At 48.7% G+C, this 19187-nt stretch overlaps 7 protein-coding genes across 7 annotated transcripts; 4 read left to right on the top strand and 3 right to left on the bottom strand.

Annotated features, from left to right (window-relative positions):
• The first annotated feature begins 1465 nt into the window (after positions 1-1465).
• On the top strand, positions 1466-2655 carry GGS25DRAFT_497140 (uncharacterized protein). The gene has a single exon (XM_049261595.1). It carries the CDS (start codon positions 1506-1508, stop codon positions 2001-2003), a length of 498 nt encoding a protein of 165 aa, XP_049116106.1. The 5' UTR covers positions 1466-1505; the 3' UTR covers positions 2004-2655.
• Positions 2656-5001: 2346 nt separating this feature from the next.
• GGS25DRAFT_497146 (dolichol-phosphate mannosyltransferase subunit 3) lies at positions 5002-6162 on the top strand. The gene is made up of 3 exons (XM_049261596.1): positions 5002-5374; positions 5458-5526; positions 5606-6162. The coding sequence occupies exons 1-3, from the start codon at positions 5327-5329 to the stop codon at positions 5765-5767; spliced, it is 279 nt and encodes a 92-aa protein (XP_049116107.1). The 5' UTR covers positions 5002-5326; the 3' UTR covers positions 5768-6162.
• A 284-nt stretch (positions 6163-6446) lies between these two features.
• On the bottom strand, positions 6447-9091 carry GGS25DRAFT_497147 (uncharacterized protein). The gene is made up of 2 exons (XM_049261597.1): positions 6725-9091; positions 6447-6645 (listed from the first exon to the last, which is right to left on the bottom strand). Exons 1-2 carry the CDS (start codon positions 8670-8672, stop codon positions 6518-6520), a joined length of 2076 nt encoding a protein of 691 aa, XP_049116108.1. The 5' UTR covers positions 8673-9091; the 3' UTR covers positions 6447-6517.
• A 124-nt stretch (positions 9092-9215) lies between these two features.
• On the top strand, positions 9216-10602 carry GGS25DRAFT_347792 (oxidoreductase-like protein). The gene has a single exon (XM_049258014.1). The coding sequence runs from the start codon at positions 9525-9527 to the stop codon at positions 10407-10409; it is 885 nt and encodes a 294-aa protein (XP_049116109.1). The 5' UTR covers positions 9216-9524; the 3' UTR covers positions 10410-10602.
• Positions 10603-10721: 119 nt separating this feature from the next.
• On the bottom strand, positions 10722-11606 carry GGS25DRAFT_523235 (PRTase-like protein; the record flags this gene model as incomplete). Its single annotated transcript, XM_049264385.1, has 3 exons — positions 10722-10898; positions 10975-11418; positions 11574-11606. The coding sequence occupies 3 exons, from the start codon at positions 11604-11606 to the stop codon at positions 10722-10724; spliced, it is 654 nt and encodes a 217-aa protein (XP_049116110.1).
• Positions 11607-13463: 1857 nt separating this feature from the next.
• Positions 13464-14417, top strand: GGS25DRAFT_523236 (uncharacterized protein; the record flags this gene model as incomplete). The annotated part of the gene is made up of 2 exons (XM_049264386.1): positions 13464-13820; positions 13854-14417. 2 exons carry the CDS (start codon positions 13464-13466, stop codon positions 14415-14417), a joined length of 921 nt encoding a protein of 306 aa, XP_049116111.1.
• A 334-nt stretch (positions 14418-14751) lies between these two features.
• On the bottom strand, positions 14752-17311 carry GGS25DRAFT_523237 (uncharacterized protein; the record flags this gene model as incomplete). The annotated part of the gene is made up of 7 exons (XM_049264387.1): positions 14752-15497; positions 15555-15781; positions 15842-16011; positions 16101-16374; positions 16464-16802; positions 16866-16949; positions 17013-17311. 7 exons carry the CDS (start codon positions 17309-17311, stop codon positions 14752-14754), a joined length of 2139 nt encoding a protein of 712 aa, XP_049116112.1.
• Between the last annotated feature and the right edge of the window lie 1876 nt (positions 17312-19187).

A 19187-nucleotide genomic window follows, 5' to 3' on the forward strand; every position in this document is an offset into this window, starting at 1 on the left:
TACACAGACAGGTATGTACCTGTAGACTAATAGTGGGCACCTAAGTACTAGGTATAATACTAGGTATGGTTACAGCGGGGTTTATGGGGCTACTAGCTATTAGTCAGTAGTGGGGTTAAGACGCGTGAACGCGTTAGGCATGTGAATCTTGAATCGTTCTTTCTTAACATCATCAATTCTCACATTCATTTCTCCCATGTTACATCATAACGGTAGTCTCTTTAAAAGTCTCGGCATATGGACTTGGTTCAATGTGGAACAGCGGGGATAATAAAGCCGAGTAGATAATTAAATGAATTCATATCTACCTCGTACCTACCTGCTTGATACCTGGACTTGAACATTTCATGTTTGAACTTTTCACAGTACAAAGATCTCAAAAATCCACAACATCCATAAAACGCATTCCTACCCAGACGATTAACCATCAACATGAGTGAGCAGATGTCCAACTACCTGACCTCCTTGGTAGATATCCAAGAGCACGTTCATATTTATAATCTAGTCGAGGGATATTGCTACTGTCACATACGTTCGCGAACTTCGCGGCAGCAATGCCATCTAGAAATTCTACCATACGTACAGTTACAGTATCACGACAAAGAACACCAATTTATTCATTTATTACCTAGCCGTGTCTTACTCTTTACGGCCCGCGTGTTAATAAGGAGCAAAAGCACGTAAGACCGAAACCAGAGATGGCCAGTCACCTAGGGTTAGCACATACTGGGAATCCCCCTCGTGTTCGTGGATTATCCAATTTCGGTGTTCCGCCGTTGTAAGACCTTAGGGACGTTAGATTCCGCCGCGGCTGTCCGTTTCGTTTCGGCAGCCAACGTCTGTCGGGATAGACATGGACGAGCGCGGGAGTTGGTACCTGCAGTAGCAGTATACCTACTGTGCCTACATGTAGTGCTCTCTACATATCTACATGTAGGTATCTATCTACCTAAGATCATGTAGGTAGGTAGTGACAAACGATATATCGAGGTACTAATAACAAACAGTTTTCATCCCAAGTCCAGAATACCCGTCATGATTGTAATATCAAATGACTCCGTGGTCCCATATTTTATGGGTATGTGTTCACCTGTCCACCGCAAACGACTCCTGCTGATTAGAAGAACAGCAATAACGCTTCCTGACGCGAGTTCAACCATTCTCATGTTTCAGTCCTGATTTAAGTCATACGCTGTAATCTCCGTCCTTCTCATTGTGTGACACAAACTTCATGGTCTTTGGAGCAAACGCACTCGTTCCAACTCCTCCTTTCCCCTTACTTTGAATACAAAGCAGTGCAACTGCCACCAATACCACCAGTGCTGGCTATATCCCTCAAATTTGAAATGCTCCGTTAATACATGTACGGGTTTCTCAAATCAATCTCGAATCAAGGTAGTAGGTACGTATAAAGAAAGCCGCCTCTGTCTCTCTGGAACAAGCAAGGTCGACCTCTGTATCTACCTAGGTAGCCAAGACACATATCTCACTGTCACTCGCTCACCATGGCCATACCCTGGCTCTTGTCACTCGTTTTCCTGCTGGCCCCCCTTGCCGTCGCACAGGGCTATTCAGACGGCAATGATCTCTTAGATGTCACTATCACCAAGAGCGTTACTGAGACCGTCACCAAGTATCTATCGCAATGCGGCATATCACCTACTCCATTTGAGGCCTCCGAAACCACAATTCTATCAGGGACCACCACAGTTACCAGCACCCTTGAGTCTACCATTTCCGTGGTCATAACCCCTAATGTGACTGATGTCTCGGGTGTCCTTCCTACGGGGTTTACCACATCAGAATTCGCTCTAAACTCAACCCATCCCGGCTTGAGTCGAAGCCTAACCCACTCCCATCCCTCCGGATTCAACTACTCTACCCCTTTAGCGAATGTGACAACGACATTGCCTTGCTCTACAGCTACAGGTAATTTGAAAACTGAACCCCTTATAACCTGTGAACGAATGATGAATCTGATATGTAATCTGCGATGGTTGTAGTTTCACCCCCTCTCCTCACCTCATCAAAAACCCACACGTTATCTTCAACCCCGATCCGTGGGACATCTTCCACGGCGGCAACTACGGTGGCCCCGAGTCAGATACCGGTCAGTGGATCGACTACTCTCCAGGATGGTGTGGCCATCTTCAGTCTCTCGGGATTGCTAGGAACGTTGGGTGTGGCCTTGATGTTAGTTGCAGGCTTCTTGTGAGAGAAGAAGGAAAGGGGGCCGCATCAAGATGAAAAGGTGGATTTGAGCTGGCTCCCTAGAGTAGTCTTGATGTATACTTACTGGGTTAGATAGACCACGACATCATGCTCGACTAATCCTCATAATGCTTACGAGCGAGGCAGGCAGGCGATTGTCTTTATTATGATAGCTGAATTTAATGGCGATGGTATTTAAGTCAAATGAATGTAAAGGGGCTTCGATGGACACTCAAGTTTACTTGTTAATACCCATTTTCGTACGTGCCCGTTCTATCGATGGAGGCTCCCGTGTAATATTCTTACTAGGGTAAGGGGGAGGGAATTGATTAACTAGTACTATTTGGTGGGTATATCTATTGAGACGGGTCTACGAAGATATCAACGTGAATCTTTGTCGAACTCCAGTCTCATATCGGCTGTAGGATGAACCTCAGCGTTAGCCTCCTAGTTTTTATCTTAATTCTTTTAATGTTTTTACTGCTTAGCAGCTTTAATTCACTATTTTCTTCTTTGCTCATCGTCCTTAGTTGGCCAACTACTTCTTGGTGATGGAGAGGTAACCCCTATGTCTCGATTATATTGAGATGCATAGGAAGTCTAACCTAGGTTACTCAGATTGACTGTAACGGGGTACGTCTAGATTCTTTGCAGGCAAGCACAAGAGAACAGGAGTGACATCTCCATGTCCGATTCCATATAAATTGTTTGTGAGGATCAACTGGCCCGAAGTCATTGTTGATGGATGAGGTACATTTATAAAAATTTATATAGGAGGTATGGAGTCGGCCTGTCTGCGTAGGTATTGAATGAGTCGATCAATCCTCCTTCTTCGGCCTTTGGAAATACAGAATTTGGTTACACAGTTGGTTAATGTGTGGGGATGAAGACTTGTTAAAGGGGTAGGTAACGAAAACACTATTCTTCATGTACTACATAAATTTGTAAATAATAGATGAAAGTCATCATATGCTAGCTAGTATGAGAAGACGCTTTAAATGTCTTCCATTAAATTTCGATTTGATAAAACTACCGATGGTTGGTAGGTAGTATTTTTGGCGTGTAAGTAGGTAGACATTAATCGTGAGTTACCAGAGGTCCTCGCGCCTCAAAGGGGGAGAGCCACCAATTTTTCCTTTCAGGAATCCGACGTTCTTTTTTAGAAAACAGGTAAACTGACTGTCATAGCCATAGTCGTAATTCGGCTATATCATAGGGGTCCCAGCTAAGCTCTCGAAAATGGCGTGAGAGGCTCGGGAGCTAGCTACCGATACCGAAATGCAGTCATCCACCAAACCGCACCACCAAGATACACGCCGGCTTGCTGCCTCTGGGTACTTGACTCCAAACCAAGCAGGAGCCGTTGCAGCAATCCATCAGTTCAACTAGCAACTGTTTCTCTCAGTGAAAGTAGACGCTGTTCGCCTCAATACTCTGCTCCGCTAACAACAATTCCGCTGTAAACGCCTCAGGTCTTCTTTCTCCTCGCTCAGCAGAGCATGTTCGTTTTCGTACGACGGCTCACTAGCTATGCGTATATTCGTCTCGGGCCATGATCCCACACGTAAGCATTGGGATATACCGGGTATCCATACGGGGTGCGCGGTGCAGGCGGCGGAGGCAGAGCTTGCGGATGTGGCCGAGGCGGCGGAAGGGGTGGTGCTGGCCTAGGGGCGACAGCGTGCAAGAAATACAGGCCTTGCGGGGAGAAAGGACCCATGCCGTAGGGGCCGAAGTGGTAGGCTAGTATTGAGCCGGGAGGTAGGCAGGGAGGAGCGAGGTATGTGCTGTTGGGGGGGTAGGGGGCTGGGTATGTATACATTTTTTTTTTTTTTGCGAGTTCCAAGGTATGGGAAAGATAGACGAGGATGAGGAGAAGGAGAAGGAGAAGGAGGAAGACGGTAGTTGGCTGTAGAACTAGGAGAGGAATATCTTGAGCAAAAATTGGGAAAAAGCCCGAAAGTTCGGGTTCTAATGCGACACGAAAAGTTCGGGGAGAATAGCTAAATAAACATCTTAAAAAATTCCTCAGCAAACCAAACAAAGGCGGCCACTGTAGTGTAACGTTTATGACGTGGGCTGATTTGATTTATTTGCCAGCAAGCAAGGCCGTGGGAGCTACTAGAACGCTCTATGAATGTATGTTGGATGTACGTCCCGGTAAAGATACATGTATATGGCTCGGGCGCGGGACACACGGTATAAAGTCACGTAAGGCTTCCAATGAGATGTGATGCCAACCCCCCTATATTGGCCCCTATATGGGGGTACAGAGCCTGATGTGCGTCTGGGTAGGTATATATTCATGCAGCTTTGGGATCAATAATCGGCATTTGAAGACAATGCAGGGTTACATGAAGGCATATTTTGAGATTTCCCGGTTGCCTGCTTGAGAAGGCTTGATAGATATATCTTAGATTTTGAGTCTTGAGTCTTGAGTCTTGAGTTTGGAGTCTCGAGAGGATAGGGGTGGGGAAAAGGGGTATTTTAGAGATGGTGTTATGTTACTTCTTCCTTTTCAGCTGTATCTAGTCATCGAACCCTTTATATGTGTATATCTGGCGATATCAAGAAATAAATTACGCGATCAAGTGAACTTTGACTTTAGAATAATTTGAAAAAGAAAAAAGAAAAAGGAAAAAAAAGGAAAGAAAAAAAGAAGTTTGATGAAGTGCAGAATGTAACAATTGCTGATTAATGCATTAACTACATACCTCCCTTTATATGCATAGAGTATCAGCTACATATGCAAATACCCTACTAAGAGAAACCCACGCTCAATTGAGAGTGACATGTGTCCGCGAGCGAGAGACGCGCAACGATAAATTATTAACTAAATAAATTATTAAATAAATTATATTCTTTTTCTGTCCACCTCAACCGCAACTGCAACCTCGACCTCGACCTCGACCTCAACGACAAATCTCTCAATACCCAAGCCTCAATTAATTACCTTACCTACCTTAAAGTCGCTCATTTCAATAACAAATCCGTCTCAATTCCTAACAGAAGCAAAGGAAAAAGAGCGTGTCGAAATTAACAAGAATCTAAAATCCGAAGTCGCATAGCAATACGAAGCAGAACCGCACCGCACCGCAACAAATCGCTGCCCATCATGACGCGCGCTCAGCAGACCATTTCCCTCGGCCTTCTCGTTACTTCTGTATGTCGATACTGTCCTCGATATTGCCACTCCTTTGTGGATTTAGGAGTAATATACTAATCGCCATTCTTACTATACTATAGCTCTACCTGGCCTTATACCTTCAGCTCGTCCCTCTCCCCGAGCTTGTCCAGACCGAGATCGTCCCTGTTGTACGTCCACCTTCCCATCCACTCGCACCCTTCATATCAAGACCCCAAGATAACAACTAACCCCGAACCCTCTACACAGCTCCCCTTCTGGGCCCTCGTCTCCTTCGGCGCGTACCTCCTCTTCCGCCTAGGCTGGAACGTCATGACCTTCCACGACGTGCCCGAGGCCCACAAGGAGATCGTGGCCGAGATCGAGCTGGCCAAGACGGACCTCCGTCGTCTGGGCGTCGACGTCGATTAGATTCGCATCTTTTAGGGCGGAAGGAAGCAGTGAATTCGTTAGCTAGCTTGTTAGTTAGTTAGTTAGTTAGTGATTGAGGCTCGTCCGGTCTATACCTAATACCTACAGATATATAGATACAAATGGTTTCAAAGTTGAGGGCAGTCAATTGATCGTAAAGAGGCCTACGGGCTGGCTGACTGGCTGACTGGCTACGAAGGCGACGAGGAGTAATCAAAATCGATTGATCGATCGTCAAGCTTGTGACGTAGTAGTAACTCTGCACCAACCCTACCTACCTAATTAATAGTAGATGCTACATACGCTTTGAACGAACGAGCAGGTTACAAATATATCAATACCTACCTGAAATCAATGGCACGCGTAAACTTCCATGGCATAAGCATGCTTGCTTGGATTTGAATTGGATTAGAGTGAGTTCATCGTGGCTATTATGTAGGTATGTAGCTTGTCCTATCGAATCCACTCAACCAGTGTGATTGACTCCTATAGCTCCAAGCTCCAAGCTCAAGCCGACACAAGCTCGCATTAGGCTCGGGCGAGGGCATAAGCATTGCTAGCAATATCAGCCAAGTCTGACTGGTTCAGCTATCCATAAACCCCCGATTGATTTTCAAAATCCCATTTCAATGGATGTGTCTTGACACCTTCATACACGGTGGTATACATAGCCTAATACAAGTAGGTAGGTAGGTAGGTAGGTGTTACGTCGGCACACTTGATGCTAGGTACCTGCTTCATTTTTCATCTTCATCCTTCCCCGACCAGTAATGCGACTACCGTTCTCAGTGCTTCCATCGGTTCCCTATTCTCCTGGATCAACTTGTCAAACACATCCGGTATACTGGTTAAGCTACCCCTGGTATCGTGGCCGTGCCCTAGATATATTAGTTAGATTTGTTTTCCCTGACAAGGTTGCATGTTTATTGATAACCAGCATGGGACAGGGAGACTTACATTTCGCTGGTGCCCCAACCAGTAACCCCATCTTGCTCTGCGCTTCTCCCGTCCAGTCAAAGTCGATGCGCCATTGGATGCGAACGTTCGGTATTTCATCCGGGTCGTCAGGGTCTGACATCTCCAAGTCGAAACTGGTCCTCCCCAGGTTAGGTAGCAGGTCTGATTTGCTGAAGCGCAGTTTACCCTTATTACCGGCTTGCGCCTCAAGCCCATCGCCATCCTCGCCATCCTCGTCCACGAGAGGTGGTCGGCCTGGACGACCTTTCCTCTTCGGACCTTTTCTCATCTTCTTGGCGCACTTCGCTAGGCCTTCACGGGTACCCAGTTCCCTCGCAACGGCGCACCAGAATCGGGCTCTTTTTGTAGCAACACGAACCCATTCGCTCATCGCCCAAGTCACGACGCTGACATTCCTCGTCAGGGCGCTGGTGCTTGTGCCCTGGACAACCTTCTCTACAAATGGGCCCAACTCGCCGGCCGCAGTTGGTTCGAGGCGGGGCACGCTCAACTCGGCAATCGCTAGTGTTTTCGTGTTGACCGTCATTTCGATCTTGGCGGCAAATAAACCTGGAGGTACCGATGAAGCCGAGATGGTATGTTTTTGCAAGGGTGGCCCCAGGTGTGCCAGATCGTCTCGGGGTACGATCGATATAGTCGAGGTAAAAGCTAAGGGGGTAAAAACTTGCAGATAAGGCAATTCCTCCTCTGCCGTCATGGATACCGGATGGTGGGAAATCGGCAGCTCCTCACTTTTCTCTTCCACGTGATCCTGCTGGGGAGCAAATAAGGATGGAAGCGAAGGGTTCGTTTTACTGAACGGGAGGAATGAAATGGGATTCAAAGCAACTTCAAGCCAGTCTTGTGACGGGTGAGGAGGCGTCTCCTTTTCAGGGGGTAATGCATGCCGACGTAGTAAATCGAGAAGACCATCCTTGTCTCCAGGCACCTTCAATGTCGAACTAGCTCGCCCTGACTGCTGTACTTGATATAACCGATCATTCTCTTGGATAGCTAGGGTCAAGTCCGACTTCAAGCTAGCGATCTCCGCAAGCAGTGAGTCTCGTAGTCCTTTCCTCTCAGCTAGAGGGTCTAGTTCCTCAATATTACGAGCCGGATGTGACTTCCGCCTTCTTTTCCGTTTCTGGGGCTGCGCTCTGAGTGCTCTTTGTACTGTCCGTAATGGAGATTCTTCCCGCGTAGATTCCTTGGTAAATTCCAAGTTGGTGAATCCTCCAGGAAAGACAGGTGGCTGTTTGAGCGGAGAACTCTTAATCCTCTCGGCTAATGCCCTACTTCTCCTGGGACGTCTAGTAGGTGTATTGTGAATGCCCACAGGAGAAGTTTGGATCGAGGCCGGGTCCGATAAGCCTACTTGTGTTGGAGTTGGTGGGAGTTCTGGCTCTTCCGGCTCCGGCGCACCACTACCAGGAGCGGGTGAACGTCGCAACACTCGACCTCGAAATGGATTTATCAACTCTTCTTCTTCTCCCGAAGGTCGTGGTAAAGGGCGTGGTGAAGGCTTATTCGGTGTTCTTCGCGGTCTAGAGGCCATAGCTCCAGTAACGCGTCGAACCGGACTGGCGGGCCAATCGACTGAGGGAGTTTGCTCTTGTTGTGCATTACGATTGTTTGCTGCTGCATTGTCTCCTAGTGGCGGGATGCTCGATTCTCCCTGAAAGGCGGCATCATTTCTATCGCCTGTTCCAGTATTGATTTCTGGCGCAGGGAGTGTATCGTTGGAAGATCGCACTTGGGAGGCATTCCTTCTCTCCAAGATGTCAGGATGTGATCGCGCAAGACTAGCCTTGGTTGGTGATGCGAAAGACTGGATCTGTCGTCGTGTAGGTCGTTTATTTGGCTCGTCTGAGGGCGGTATAGTCGAAGCGCCTACGGGGATGTTGGTGGTGGGCGATGTTTTTCGCCTCTTAGGCGCCGAGGAGTCCATGAAGTTCTCGGGCTACTTTTATATCCTTTTCATACCATAGCGTCTTCGATTATAAACCTAGGTGAGTGGTTGAATGTTGACTACCTGAACTAGTCTTCACGTTGCTGTATTGTCAACCTAGACTCGGATAATTTTGGTATGTTTGTTTTGTCCCGCTTCAGCTCGATTTAGCCTAGAATCTGCGTAGTATTCTGCCCAGGGCTGTATTGCACGCAATTCCGAGTCCAAAGTCCAAACTAATTTATTTAGGAATCAATTCTAATCCAGCAATCCAATTGATTGACAAGATCCGATGTCCTTCGCTTTTTCCACTTTGAAACTTTACATATATGATATATGCTGCTGTTGAAACATGTCTATAAAGACGCGTCTTAAGGTGTGTATAAGTTTGGTGTTGACGCGCCTAAGATCAAGCTTCCTTCCTTAGCTTATCTTATCTGTTATTTTATTTTTATTTTTTTCAACTGTCACTCCTTACAGTAAAATGGCTCCTGCGTAATCCCGCAGTCCCACCCTCAGTCCGCCCAATAAATTCACCACGTGACATCATGCAGCTGCTACTCGTTGCAGATTGCCCCCCAACCCAATATAATTAATATGTACATATCCATATGTATTTGCCCATGACGTGAAGGCCGAAATCCAACCGAAATTTCCCTGAACCCGGAAAACTCAAAGTGCATTCATTCATATTAGGTTCCAATCTCGTCTATTCCCCCAATTCTTTATCCGTCGCATTTTAGATCTTCATTGAAATATACTACCATCTAACCTCCACATTTACCTACCTATCTTTATTATCATAAATTCTACATTTTCTCTCTAGAAGACATACATGATACAACCGGCGCAATGCCCCTCAACACCAAACCCTTGATAAACGCCTCGCGGCTCGGTTCGCTCGCGCGACAGCAATTCCACACCTCCCCTCGTGCCTTCTACTCGAGCGGAGCACGACTCCCCGGAGGCACACCTGGCGAATCCCCGCACCAAGCAATGCCGCTTGGGCTCTACTACGAAGCCGTGCTCAACCGCCCACAGCCGATTCCCGAGGTGAAGCCCGAGCTGCCTCCTACCTCGTCCCCCAAGTCGCCGCGCTCCACCGTGAAAAAGTCGCCGCCTCCCAAGAAAGCATCCCCATCCCCACCCTCGTCCTCCGCCTCCGCCTCAGCCCCAGCATCTGGCCCAGAAACCTCTTCAAAACCCGCAACAGCACAGGAAAAGGCACGTATCATCTTCGGCTCCTCGCTCGCCGGCCCTGCCGAACGGGCGGAGCGCCTCGAAGCCATCCGGAACCACAGTACGCTAATAGCCGGCGTCTTAGTCCCCCCGCGGCCCCAAGAGCCCGACAACTGCTGCATGAGCGGGTGCGTCAACTGCGTCTGGGACCGCTTCCGCGACGACATGGAGGAGTGGGTGTCTGCGAGTGCGCGAGCCGAGAAGGCGCTGGAGGCTCAGCGGTCGCCGCCGACACCCACGATCCCAGGCGCAGTCAAGGAGGGCTTGGAAGAAGGGTTGTCCGTCCCCGCTACTTCTATGAGCATGGATGACGACGGTGGCGGCAGTGAGACGAACTGGCAGACAAATCTAAAAAAGAAGGCCGACAGTCCCAAGATTGCCAAGGATCTTTGGGATGATGAACTGTACAAGAATGTGCCTGTAGGCATCCGGGAATTCATGAAGCAGGAAAAAAGGCTCAAGGAAAAACATAATAAAGAGGGGACCCTCGGGGGTTAAGTGGGAAAAGGGGGAAAGAGAAAGGCGTACGGACTACTTCTTTATATACCCACTGACTGAGTCGAGACAATATAATCAATTCGCCAGAAGATATCATCACGCTCGAGTTTACTCCCTAGGATGTATCTCGGGACGTTTGCTCAGTCTTATTTTATTCTAGGATTTTGGGATTTTGGATTAGGGCGAGTAGGTATACCCTCGACGTGTGTCGAGGTGCCCCTGGTGTCTGGGTGTCTATCAACACGCCCTGTCTACCCTATCTACCCGCTCTGGAAAGACCATAACCATGCCCTCAACTCCGCGCCCCCGGATCTAAGCGGTACCATTCCCGTTGGTCCGTTGCTTACGCGCCAGTTCGTCGTGCTCATCGATATCTATGGCTTCCCATGGATAACATATCCATAAATCGCCGATCGTCCTGGCCGCTAGGTATCGCGATTCGTCTATCATATCCGCGGGCAATGTGCCCTTCTTCGGCTTGTCCTTGTTCTATACGGTTTGTCAGCATCCGCCCAATCCGTTGCGCCAAGCCCGAGTTGAGGCGAATCCCCAAGTGGCAACTTACATGTAAGACAAAGATGCTGAACTTTGTCTTTTCCGGGCCAGCACCCATCTTCTGACGCGCCTCTTCGACGTCTTTCTCTAGCTCCTTGACAGCGTATTCCAGCGTTGTCCGCGTGTCGTCAACCTCGTCTACGATGAGGATGCGCTTTCCCACCAAGTTTTGCATCTCGCCGAGGCTGCTCAGGTCCAGCCATTGTGTGCGGGTGACCTTGGTTCCGATCTGGTCTGGAACGACATCGTTCACATTTGAGGCGTTCGTGACGGGCAGTTGTTCGTAGAGAGAGAGACCAATAGCTTGGATGGGAATGTTAGGGCTGCCAGGCTGCTTTAAGAAAGAGCGCAGGATGCGCGCGGGCACATAGCCACCACCGCCTATGGCGATTATAAGTTGAGGTTGGAAAGATTCCAATATCTTGGGCGCTGCCTCCTGGCATAGCTTATGCACCTATAAGTTGCCAAATATCCCGTTAGAGAAGCTATCTTTTGGTAACATATTTACACTTGCTCTCTTATAGGCATTACGAGCAGTTTTTGCGCCGGCTTGCAATAGAAGTAGGGGGACCGCGGGGTAAATAGGAGAGATAGATGAGATCTGCTTACATCGTTGTAAGTGACGTAGACCTTCTCCACCATTTTGACTGCTATAGGATGGTCACTGGGATTCCGAGACTGTCTGAGATTGTTGGAGATCGTATGGGAGAGAGATAAATATGAAAAAATTGGAGTATTGTGTGAAGAAACTGTGAAAGTTCGAAATAGTAGTCGATAGATAGGTTAGGTCACTAAGTGAAGGGCGATTTTTTTTTCTAGTTAAGAAAAGAGGACCGAAAAAAGAAAAAGACTCGAGTTAAAGTTGCGACTTAGGATGAGTCGAAAGGAAATAGATTTTAGTGGGGCGGTTTACTTTGAGGAAAGGACTTCTTTTTTTTTCTTTTTTTTTTTTTTTTTTCCTTTCCCTCTGTTCCTTAGACACGCACGTGGGGCTGAAGTTCCTTCTTAGACGGTTCAACTTTCAACATGTCTGGCTGCTTTGTTATTCCTTCCTGCCTATTTCTTGCTTGCTAACTTTCTGCTGCTTGCTCCTGCCGCTCCGGATGTTTCCCTGCCTCCCCCAGTCTCCAAAGCTACGGTGCAATGCAGTTTAGTTTAGCGACGAATTAGGCAAGTGGTTGACAGTGGACCTCCACTGGTGACACACTGACACTGCATTTTCAACTAGGTTAGGTAGGTACCGAGACTTTAAATTCAACGGCCATCTCCGCCGTCCTAAGTTGTTGAAGTTTTAAGCTTTGCATGTCTTGTACACAAATCGGATGGATTGTTTCAGATTCTTTAAGAAGTTCATCTCCAAGAAACACTCACACGTTACCTACTAGTACTAGTACTGACCTCCCTACATATACTACCTACTATTCTTACATATACCTACATATACCTACATATATTCACATGTGTAAGTTAGGTACATATGTAGGTCAACTCCAAACCCTCAAAAGTCCTGGTTCACTGCATTCGTTTTCATATACCCAAGGGGCGGTCAAGACGATCCATCGTGTAGTTATGTACCAATATCGCATTGGCACGTTTTGGGTCCTGTTGCAAACCTACCTAACTAGGTCGGTAGGCCAAATCCAAAAAGATCGACATGGAGAATAACTACCGAGGATGATAGTTATATGCATCAAATCATTACCGAGCGGATTCCATTCATGAACAGGCGCACCCAACCTTAACAAGCAAATCGAAATGCCTTCTCATTGAACTCTTTGATACCGACGCTGTGTGCGCGTGTGTGTAAGGAACAGAAAACATGGCCAAGCAATGCAGTGACACCGAAGGAATCAAGTTGCTGATCATCTAACTTATGTCAAACCACAAATCTATCTTGCTGGGCCTTTCTTGTTATGTCATGCACTTCATCCCCAAAACATCCCCGTCCTCCTTTACTTCGCTTTTGTGTTGATCATGCAATGTAGCCAGCGGGACGTGGCGGTGTATTACGAACTTGAACGAACACGACTGTTCAATGTTTTTGTGTGTGCGAGAGAGGGTAGGGACGTAGGTGGTAGACATGTTTCCAGCAATACGCGCAAGGTTGAACGACCTTCTGCTTAAATCACCTCTTGATAGACTCAGGGAGAGGAAGCCGCGAGCGGATGCAAGCCATACTCAATCCCTGAAATGCATAGTAAAAATAGAAGGTGCCAATTGCAAGATGAGTAGGTAAGTATGGCAATATCAACGATGCTTCCGAGAATCTAGTTACCCACCTACTACTACTAGTAGTATGTACTCTAGGTAGGCACTGATACTTTGAACATTATCTTGAACGTTAACTTCAAAATCGGAATACTGCCCTTATGGTTTCAATGTTTCTATTTACCACTTCGAATAATTTCATTCACTATCAACAGACATAAGATACTGCTATCTAGATATTCATTCGTTCCAATACAATCACTAGTATAAGAAATACATCTCATATCCGCCATGAACTACCAAATCGAGAACCTAAGCCTCACACCCGGAGGTTTCAACACTCCACCCGTCCGCCGCAGCCCCCGCCGCCACAACCCCGAGGGCTCCCGCTTCGCGCCCCCGGAGTACATCGAGGCGCAGCTGAGATCCGACCCGCCCAAGAACCTCAGCCCCGTCTGCATCGCCGCGCTGCCGCACGTGCCGCAGTTCGGCAAGACGATGGGCGTCGAGCTCATGACGCTGGAGCACCTGAGGCGGTCCGAGAGAGTAACGCGGCGGAACACGGGCGGCGCGGTGCTGTACATCCCGCTGCAGAGGATGTGGCCGGCGCAGCAAACCTCGGGCCCGCCGCCGCCACCGCAGATGCTGGTGCCTCCGGACCACCGTGACGCCATCCCCTAGGTGTGGGGTTACTGGAAGGTGCACGAGCAGACTATCCCGGTGGTGAAGCCGGCGCACCGGCCGATGGACGAGTGGCGCCTCGAACAAAAGGACATCCTGCTGCCGCTGCGCTTCGCGGAGTACGCGGACGGCAGCCTGGGCCCCTGGCAGTACCGGTTCGTGAAGCGGTGCGACGTGGCGGATTGGGGGTCGCGGGTCAAGAAGAACGGCTCCTTCTTCGCAACGCAGATCCTGTACAAGGACATCTTCTCCCTCCTCTGGTACCTCGAGCGCCGCGCCCTCTACGACGCCAAGTGCCTCGAGTGCCTGTACCCCCGCGAGTGGACGGACCCGATGTACGAGCAGCATGCGGGCTTTTCGGCCACGCGGATGCCGGCGTTTGACCAGGCGCTCGCCAACTACACGACACGTGTATCCAGGGGGGACCTGTACGACAGCGATGTCGAGCCCTGTGGTGAGTTCGAGGCGGACCCTATGTCGATGGGGCTGCAGGAGAAGATTGACCGGTGGGTGCTTTTGGAACCGGACTCTACGGATGGGGGAGAGCCGGATGCTGTGTGGTGACAGGTATGAGTATACATAAGAAGGAAAAGTATGGGGTTTTCAGCGGCTTCGTGTTTATGTTTGAGCGTTATGGGATTCGTTCCTGGGGTCGTTGAAAAGGAGTCACTTTCAGCGGTACAAGGTATTTTTGCTTTCTTTTGCTTCTGAAAATAGGATAAGGTGACTGATACGTCTACCAGTGTTGGTAGATCGTGGATAATCAACAGCCAATAACTAGTCAACATGCTATTATCGCATCTTTGTGGCTTTACTTAGTTATCACAGGCTCAACGTCTAACTAGATGCTCGTGAGTAATGGTATTTGGCTACGTACTGGGTAGGTAATAACCGGACCTTATCCCATAAAATCCAAGAAACCACCACCGAAGAAGTCCTCCATGCTGGGAAATATCGCATGCTCAGACATGTCGAGTGAAAACATCGCCTCGGATTCATGGTGTTGAGGGTCCGAGAAAGCTTCGCCTGCGTGGTACTCCGTAGCTTCATGGGCAGGCCCATGGATACCGTGTTCACCAGGACCGACTGGCGCACTCACATTATCCCGACTATGCGGATGTCCTCTCATCGCCGATGGCTGGGGCACCGTCGTCGAGCTTGACCTACCGTTGATTCGCGACTCAATCTTTTGTTTGGCCAGGGTGCCGTACTTAAAAGACCAAGCTTTGCCCGGCGAGGTCTTGATCCACTGGTCGACTCGCGTGATCAGATCGATGCTCACTTGGTTCGAGACCCTCGACTGCGACTCTTCGTAATGTGCTAGCAGGAGAGCGCAGTACCCGATGCAGAGACAGGTGCAGGTTGGGACTGCGTCCATGAGGAAGGACGGCATTTCGAGAAACGTCTGCAGGACGATCATAGCGTATTTGCAGGCGCTGGCGCGCAGGACGTTGCCGTCATTGCTCGTGGTTCTTCGAAGCTGTGGTGGTGCGTGGTTCTCGTCGTCGCTGGTGTTGTCGTCGTTGGTCTCCGAGAGTAAGGCCCGAGGACGTAGCCCCTGTCCGACTTCTTCTAGTGACCTGACGGCTAGGATGAGGCAGGCGGCGTGGTATCCTATTCTCAACATGGACGAGGTTGGAAGCCCTGGATCACTTGTTAGTGGGGGTATGTTCTACTGGTATAAACTGAGGTACAACTTACCCAGCAAGTGGTTCCATTTCTCTTTCCACGACAAGAACTCCTTGCACTCACCACCGTTACCCAGGTACGACTGGTGAGCTAGCTTTTGGTGCAGCGTGGAGTAGAGCATGATCTCGGCAACCAGCATCCCGTCTTGCATGGTAGCCTGGTAGAAGCTGAGTAGGATGTTGCATTGGGTTATATAATGGTTCGGTATGATGGATGGCCTTCCCGTTGTAGCGGCCCAGCTGTCGGTATGTAAGTCCCAAAAGTCAGCAGAACGGAAGATCGGCGTACCAGGAACTCACTGGAGATGGTGGAGGCATATCTTGGACCACAGGTGAATGGCTTTGTGGTCTTCGCTCGTCAAGCTGCCCTGTTTGATGTTGTTCACAATCTTTGAAAAGCTGATGCTGAGCATGGCTTGCTTGGCACAGTAGCCGGTTAACAGCCAGCTATCAACATATTCAGCTCCGTTCTATCATTACTGGTTAGAGGCCGGAAAGTTTTATTTCAGATACGGTAGGTACATGGCGTGGTACATAGAGAACCCGACTGCTTACTCACACTGCTCGGGCTATTCGCATTGTTGCTCATAATCAGCACTGCATTGATCTCTTCGAGGTTAAGCGGGCTAGATAGGAGAGCTTGTCCAAGCGTGATCCTGATTTGCTCGTATATCTGCCTGTGCATGGCGGTCCCGCATATGTCGTCGCGGTAGACTATACCGATCAGACAGCATACGCTGTGCAAGAAGGCTGATACCTTGCGGTTTTCGCTGCCTATATTTAGGTCATCGACGCCGCATACGAGGAGATTGTGCCCTTGGTAGCGGAAGAAGCTGGAGGCGAGTTAGTAGGTCAATTGGGATGAACAGGTACCTCTACCTAGGCAGGCAGGCAGGCAGACAAGCAGGATCCCTAAACTTACAGCTGAATCAGCTCATTCGCAGTATGTTCATCAAGTAGCTGCAGCTGCACAAGATCTATATTGATGTGGCCTAGTAGTCTTCTATAGCCCCTTGTTATCTGCTGCGATATCGATCTGAGCACTACAATCGGCGCAGTTTGCGCACCTTTGTCAGCTGGGGTCGAGAAATACTCAGGACCGGGATTCTCATGCTCCGTGTGGGATACTCGCGAAGCGTTCTCCAGATAGGCATCGCCTTTGCTGGGTATAGCCTCATCATTATCGTGTGGCTGGCCCTTAGACGTCAGGTCCTTGATCTTGTTCTTGATCTCTTGGAGTTCCTCTTCGTAACGCTGTAACCTGGAAAAGTACCCATGTAAGCAGGTACAGAGATAGGAGAAATGCTACTCAATTATCTGTTACCTTTCTTCCACATTTGAGCTAGAGTAGTCGAGATTAGGATTTGGAGGAGATACTACATGCTCCCCACGAAGCGAACATTCAATTCTTCACACGAAGACGTGTTAGTCAGTTCAGTTCAGTCAGTCAGTCAGTCGGAGCTTTGCGAACGGCTCGAAACTGCCAAGAGCCCCGGTTCCGGCTAACCTCAAAGTCTGGCAGCGGTGACAAGCCTGGGTGCCAGGGTCGTACTCGCATCTGCATTTCAACTTCTGGCACGACAGACAGGAAAATGCTCGGCGGCGTCTTTTCGGGGTGGATCCTTCAGCCGGCGGATTCTCCCCCGTAACGGGGCGCGGGCGTTTTGCGGGCTTGGGAGAAGAAGAAGAAGCAGAAGCAGAAGGCACGGTTGCTTGGGGTGGGACCTCGTGTTCAGAACCAGCAGTACGTGAATTACGGGTAGGTTTCATTCTAGTATGATTCTACCGTCGGTAACAGTTGGCATTTGCCTTTAACCAGCCTGCGAATCGTAACTGAGTTGAGGTGGACGAACCGAGAAGGAGAGATAACTTTCCCCGACGGAAATCGTTGGTGGAGGAAGAAGTTTACATAATACATTGATAGAAATAGTCCGGTTATAGAGTGTAGCATCCGTCGGTTATCGACGGAGACTTGTGATACTATGTAGTTTCTAGGTTAGATAACTATATCCTAGATGACTAAGCTGCAGGCTACAAATTTAACTTGACAAGTTGAAGTATTACAGCTATGTATGTATCCCTTCTTTGCCAAGAGCGACGCGCTATAAATGACAAGGGTAGCGAATAAAGTGCCAGCAGCGCGTCAGCGTGTCACCTCAAAGTCTCTTCTCCCCCTCTTCTAACACCGACCGATTGGTATTTGTGCCATCTCCTTCTTTCTTTCGCACATCATTCCAGCCTGGACAGCTATAATGGCCTGATCCCAGGTAAACAAGTCAGCAACTCTCTTTCTCCCAAAAACACAAAAACAAAACAAAAACCCTACATTTTCGGCAACCACAGAGGCAGCTTCAGGCGAGGAGTCCGGCCCGGACAAGTGTTTGTCGGCCATGGCGATAGCACGGGTAGACAGTGCCTAGCAGGTAAATATGTTTTGATAGACGTTGAAAAGCTTCAAAGTTCAAGAGCTGAGAAGTAGGGAGAAATGAGAGCTCGACTTGGAAGGGGCACTCACTGCCCTGCGAATATTTGGCAACTCCATCTGTTGTCTCCCTTGTTATGATTGTTATTAGCTACCTACCTAGGTACGCATGGTCTGCTTCGGCTCCGCGCTTGCTCGTATCAACGAAAGAAAGAAAGAAAGAAAGAAAGAAAGAAGGGTTCCGAGATACATGTCAGAAACCGACATGTGTAACATACATGCAAGCCTTTTGGAGTGTCTAAACGTGTGGCATTTTCAGTGTTGTTTTATTGGCTCGGGCTTCTACGACATCATCTGCAAGGGGCAGTATACCTTCAAAATCTCTGAAATGCATAGAAATTATGGTACTTATTCATGTCATCGACCTTTTAAACTTAATTCCTCTTTCAAAATATCTCCTCTGATTTGCTTTTCGTCTGGGCTCAGGGCCTATCGTCCGTATTAGCCCGTACGAACTTCACGTCAGCGATCCCGGTTTTTTCGAGAAGCCTTACTGCCAAGACGGGCGCTGGAATAAGTATGAGTTCACATACAACGCATTCTCCGCCAATGGCTCGACTATCTGGTCCGTTACCGTAGCACGCACATCACAGTTATGGCGCTAATGGGCCAGTAAATAGCACCCCTCAGCATGAACTCCATAGAGATTGCCGTTTGCCGCTGAATCACTTCTTCAGCAAGGCTACAGTGACTGCACGACAGGACCTCATTTCCCGCAATATCAACAAGCTATGTATGCGGATCTCACAGCGCCTTGGGAGTAGCATCAACTTGGGAGCTGCTGTAGCCGCTCTTTCGCAGGATGTCTCGTGTGAAATTACCCTTAATAAAGCGTGCGGAAGCCTAGATAAAGATGACTTCAATATCGGCACGACATATATGCTCCAGAGCGCGGGTTTCGCTTGGCGCGTTGCCAAACATATTCCCTGATTAACAGTGTCCAAGTCGATTGATGTTAGTCTCATATTGAGATTTGTTGACGAGAACATTGCAACCTTCTTCCGATTTATCCAGGCAAGTTGGCTTCCCTTCCATGATAATGGACGTCAAGTATGGGAGCTGTTCTAGCCTTTTTAATTCCAACAGAACATCTTCAGAAGAAGAAGAAGACGATGCCGTACTAGCACCAGCTGTCGTCGCGAGCCCAGCGCGCAGACGTTGCAG

The sequence above is a fragment of the Hypoxylon fragiforme genome, assembly GCF_022984875.1.
Source record: "Hypoxylon fragiforme strain CBS 206.31 chromosome Unknown GGS25scaffold_6, whole genome shotgun sequence".
Taxonomy (NCBI): domain Eukaryota; kingdom Fungi; phylum Ascomycota; class Sordariomycetes; order Xylariales; family Hypoxylaceae; genus Hypoxylon; species Hypoxylon fragiforme.

What these genes read in the sequence shown, in the direction of transcription:
- GGS25DRAFT_497140 (XM_049261595.1), top strand. Translation starts at nt 1,506, where the DNA reads ATGGCCATACCCTGGCTCTTGTCACTCGTTTTCCTGCTGGCCCCCCTT.
- GGS25DRAFT_497146 (XM_049261596.1), top strand. Translation starts at nt 5,327, where the DNA reads ATGACGCGCGCTCAGCAGACCATTTCCCTCGGCCTTCTCGTTACTTCT. An exon ending in TCGGCCTTCTCGTTACTTCT is followed by an intron (nt 5,375 to 5,457) that starts GTATGTCGATAC and finishes ACTATACTATAG; the next exon opens with CTCTACCTGGCCTTATACCT. An exon ending in AGACCGAGATCGTCCCTGTT is followed by an intron (nt 5,527 to 5,605) that starts GTACGTCCACCT and finishes CCCTCTACACAG; the next exon opens with CTCCCCTTCTGGGCCCTCGT.
- GGS25DRAFT_497147 (XM_049261597.1), bottom strand. Translation starts at nt 8,672, where the DNA reads ATGGACTCCTCGGCGCCTAAGAGGCGAAAAACATCGCCCACCACCAAC. An exon ending in GGTTGGGGCACCAGCGAAAT is followed by an intron (nt 6,646 to 6,724) that starts GTAAGTCTCCCT and finishes TAATATATCTAG; the next exon opens with GGCACGGCCACGATACCAGG.
- GGS25DRAFT_347792 (XM_049258014.1), top strand. Translation starts at nt 9,525, where the DNA reads ATGCCCCTCAACACCAAACCCTTGATAAACGCCTCGCGGCTCGGTTCG.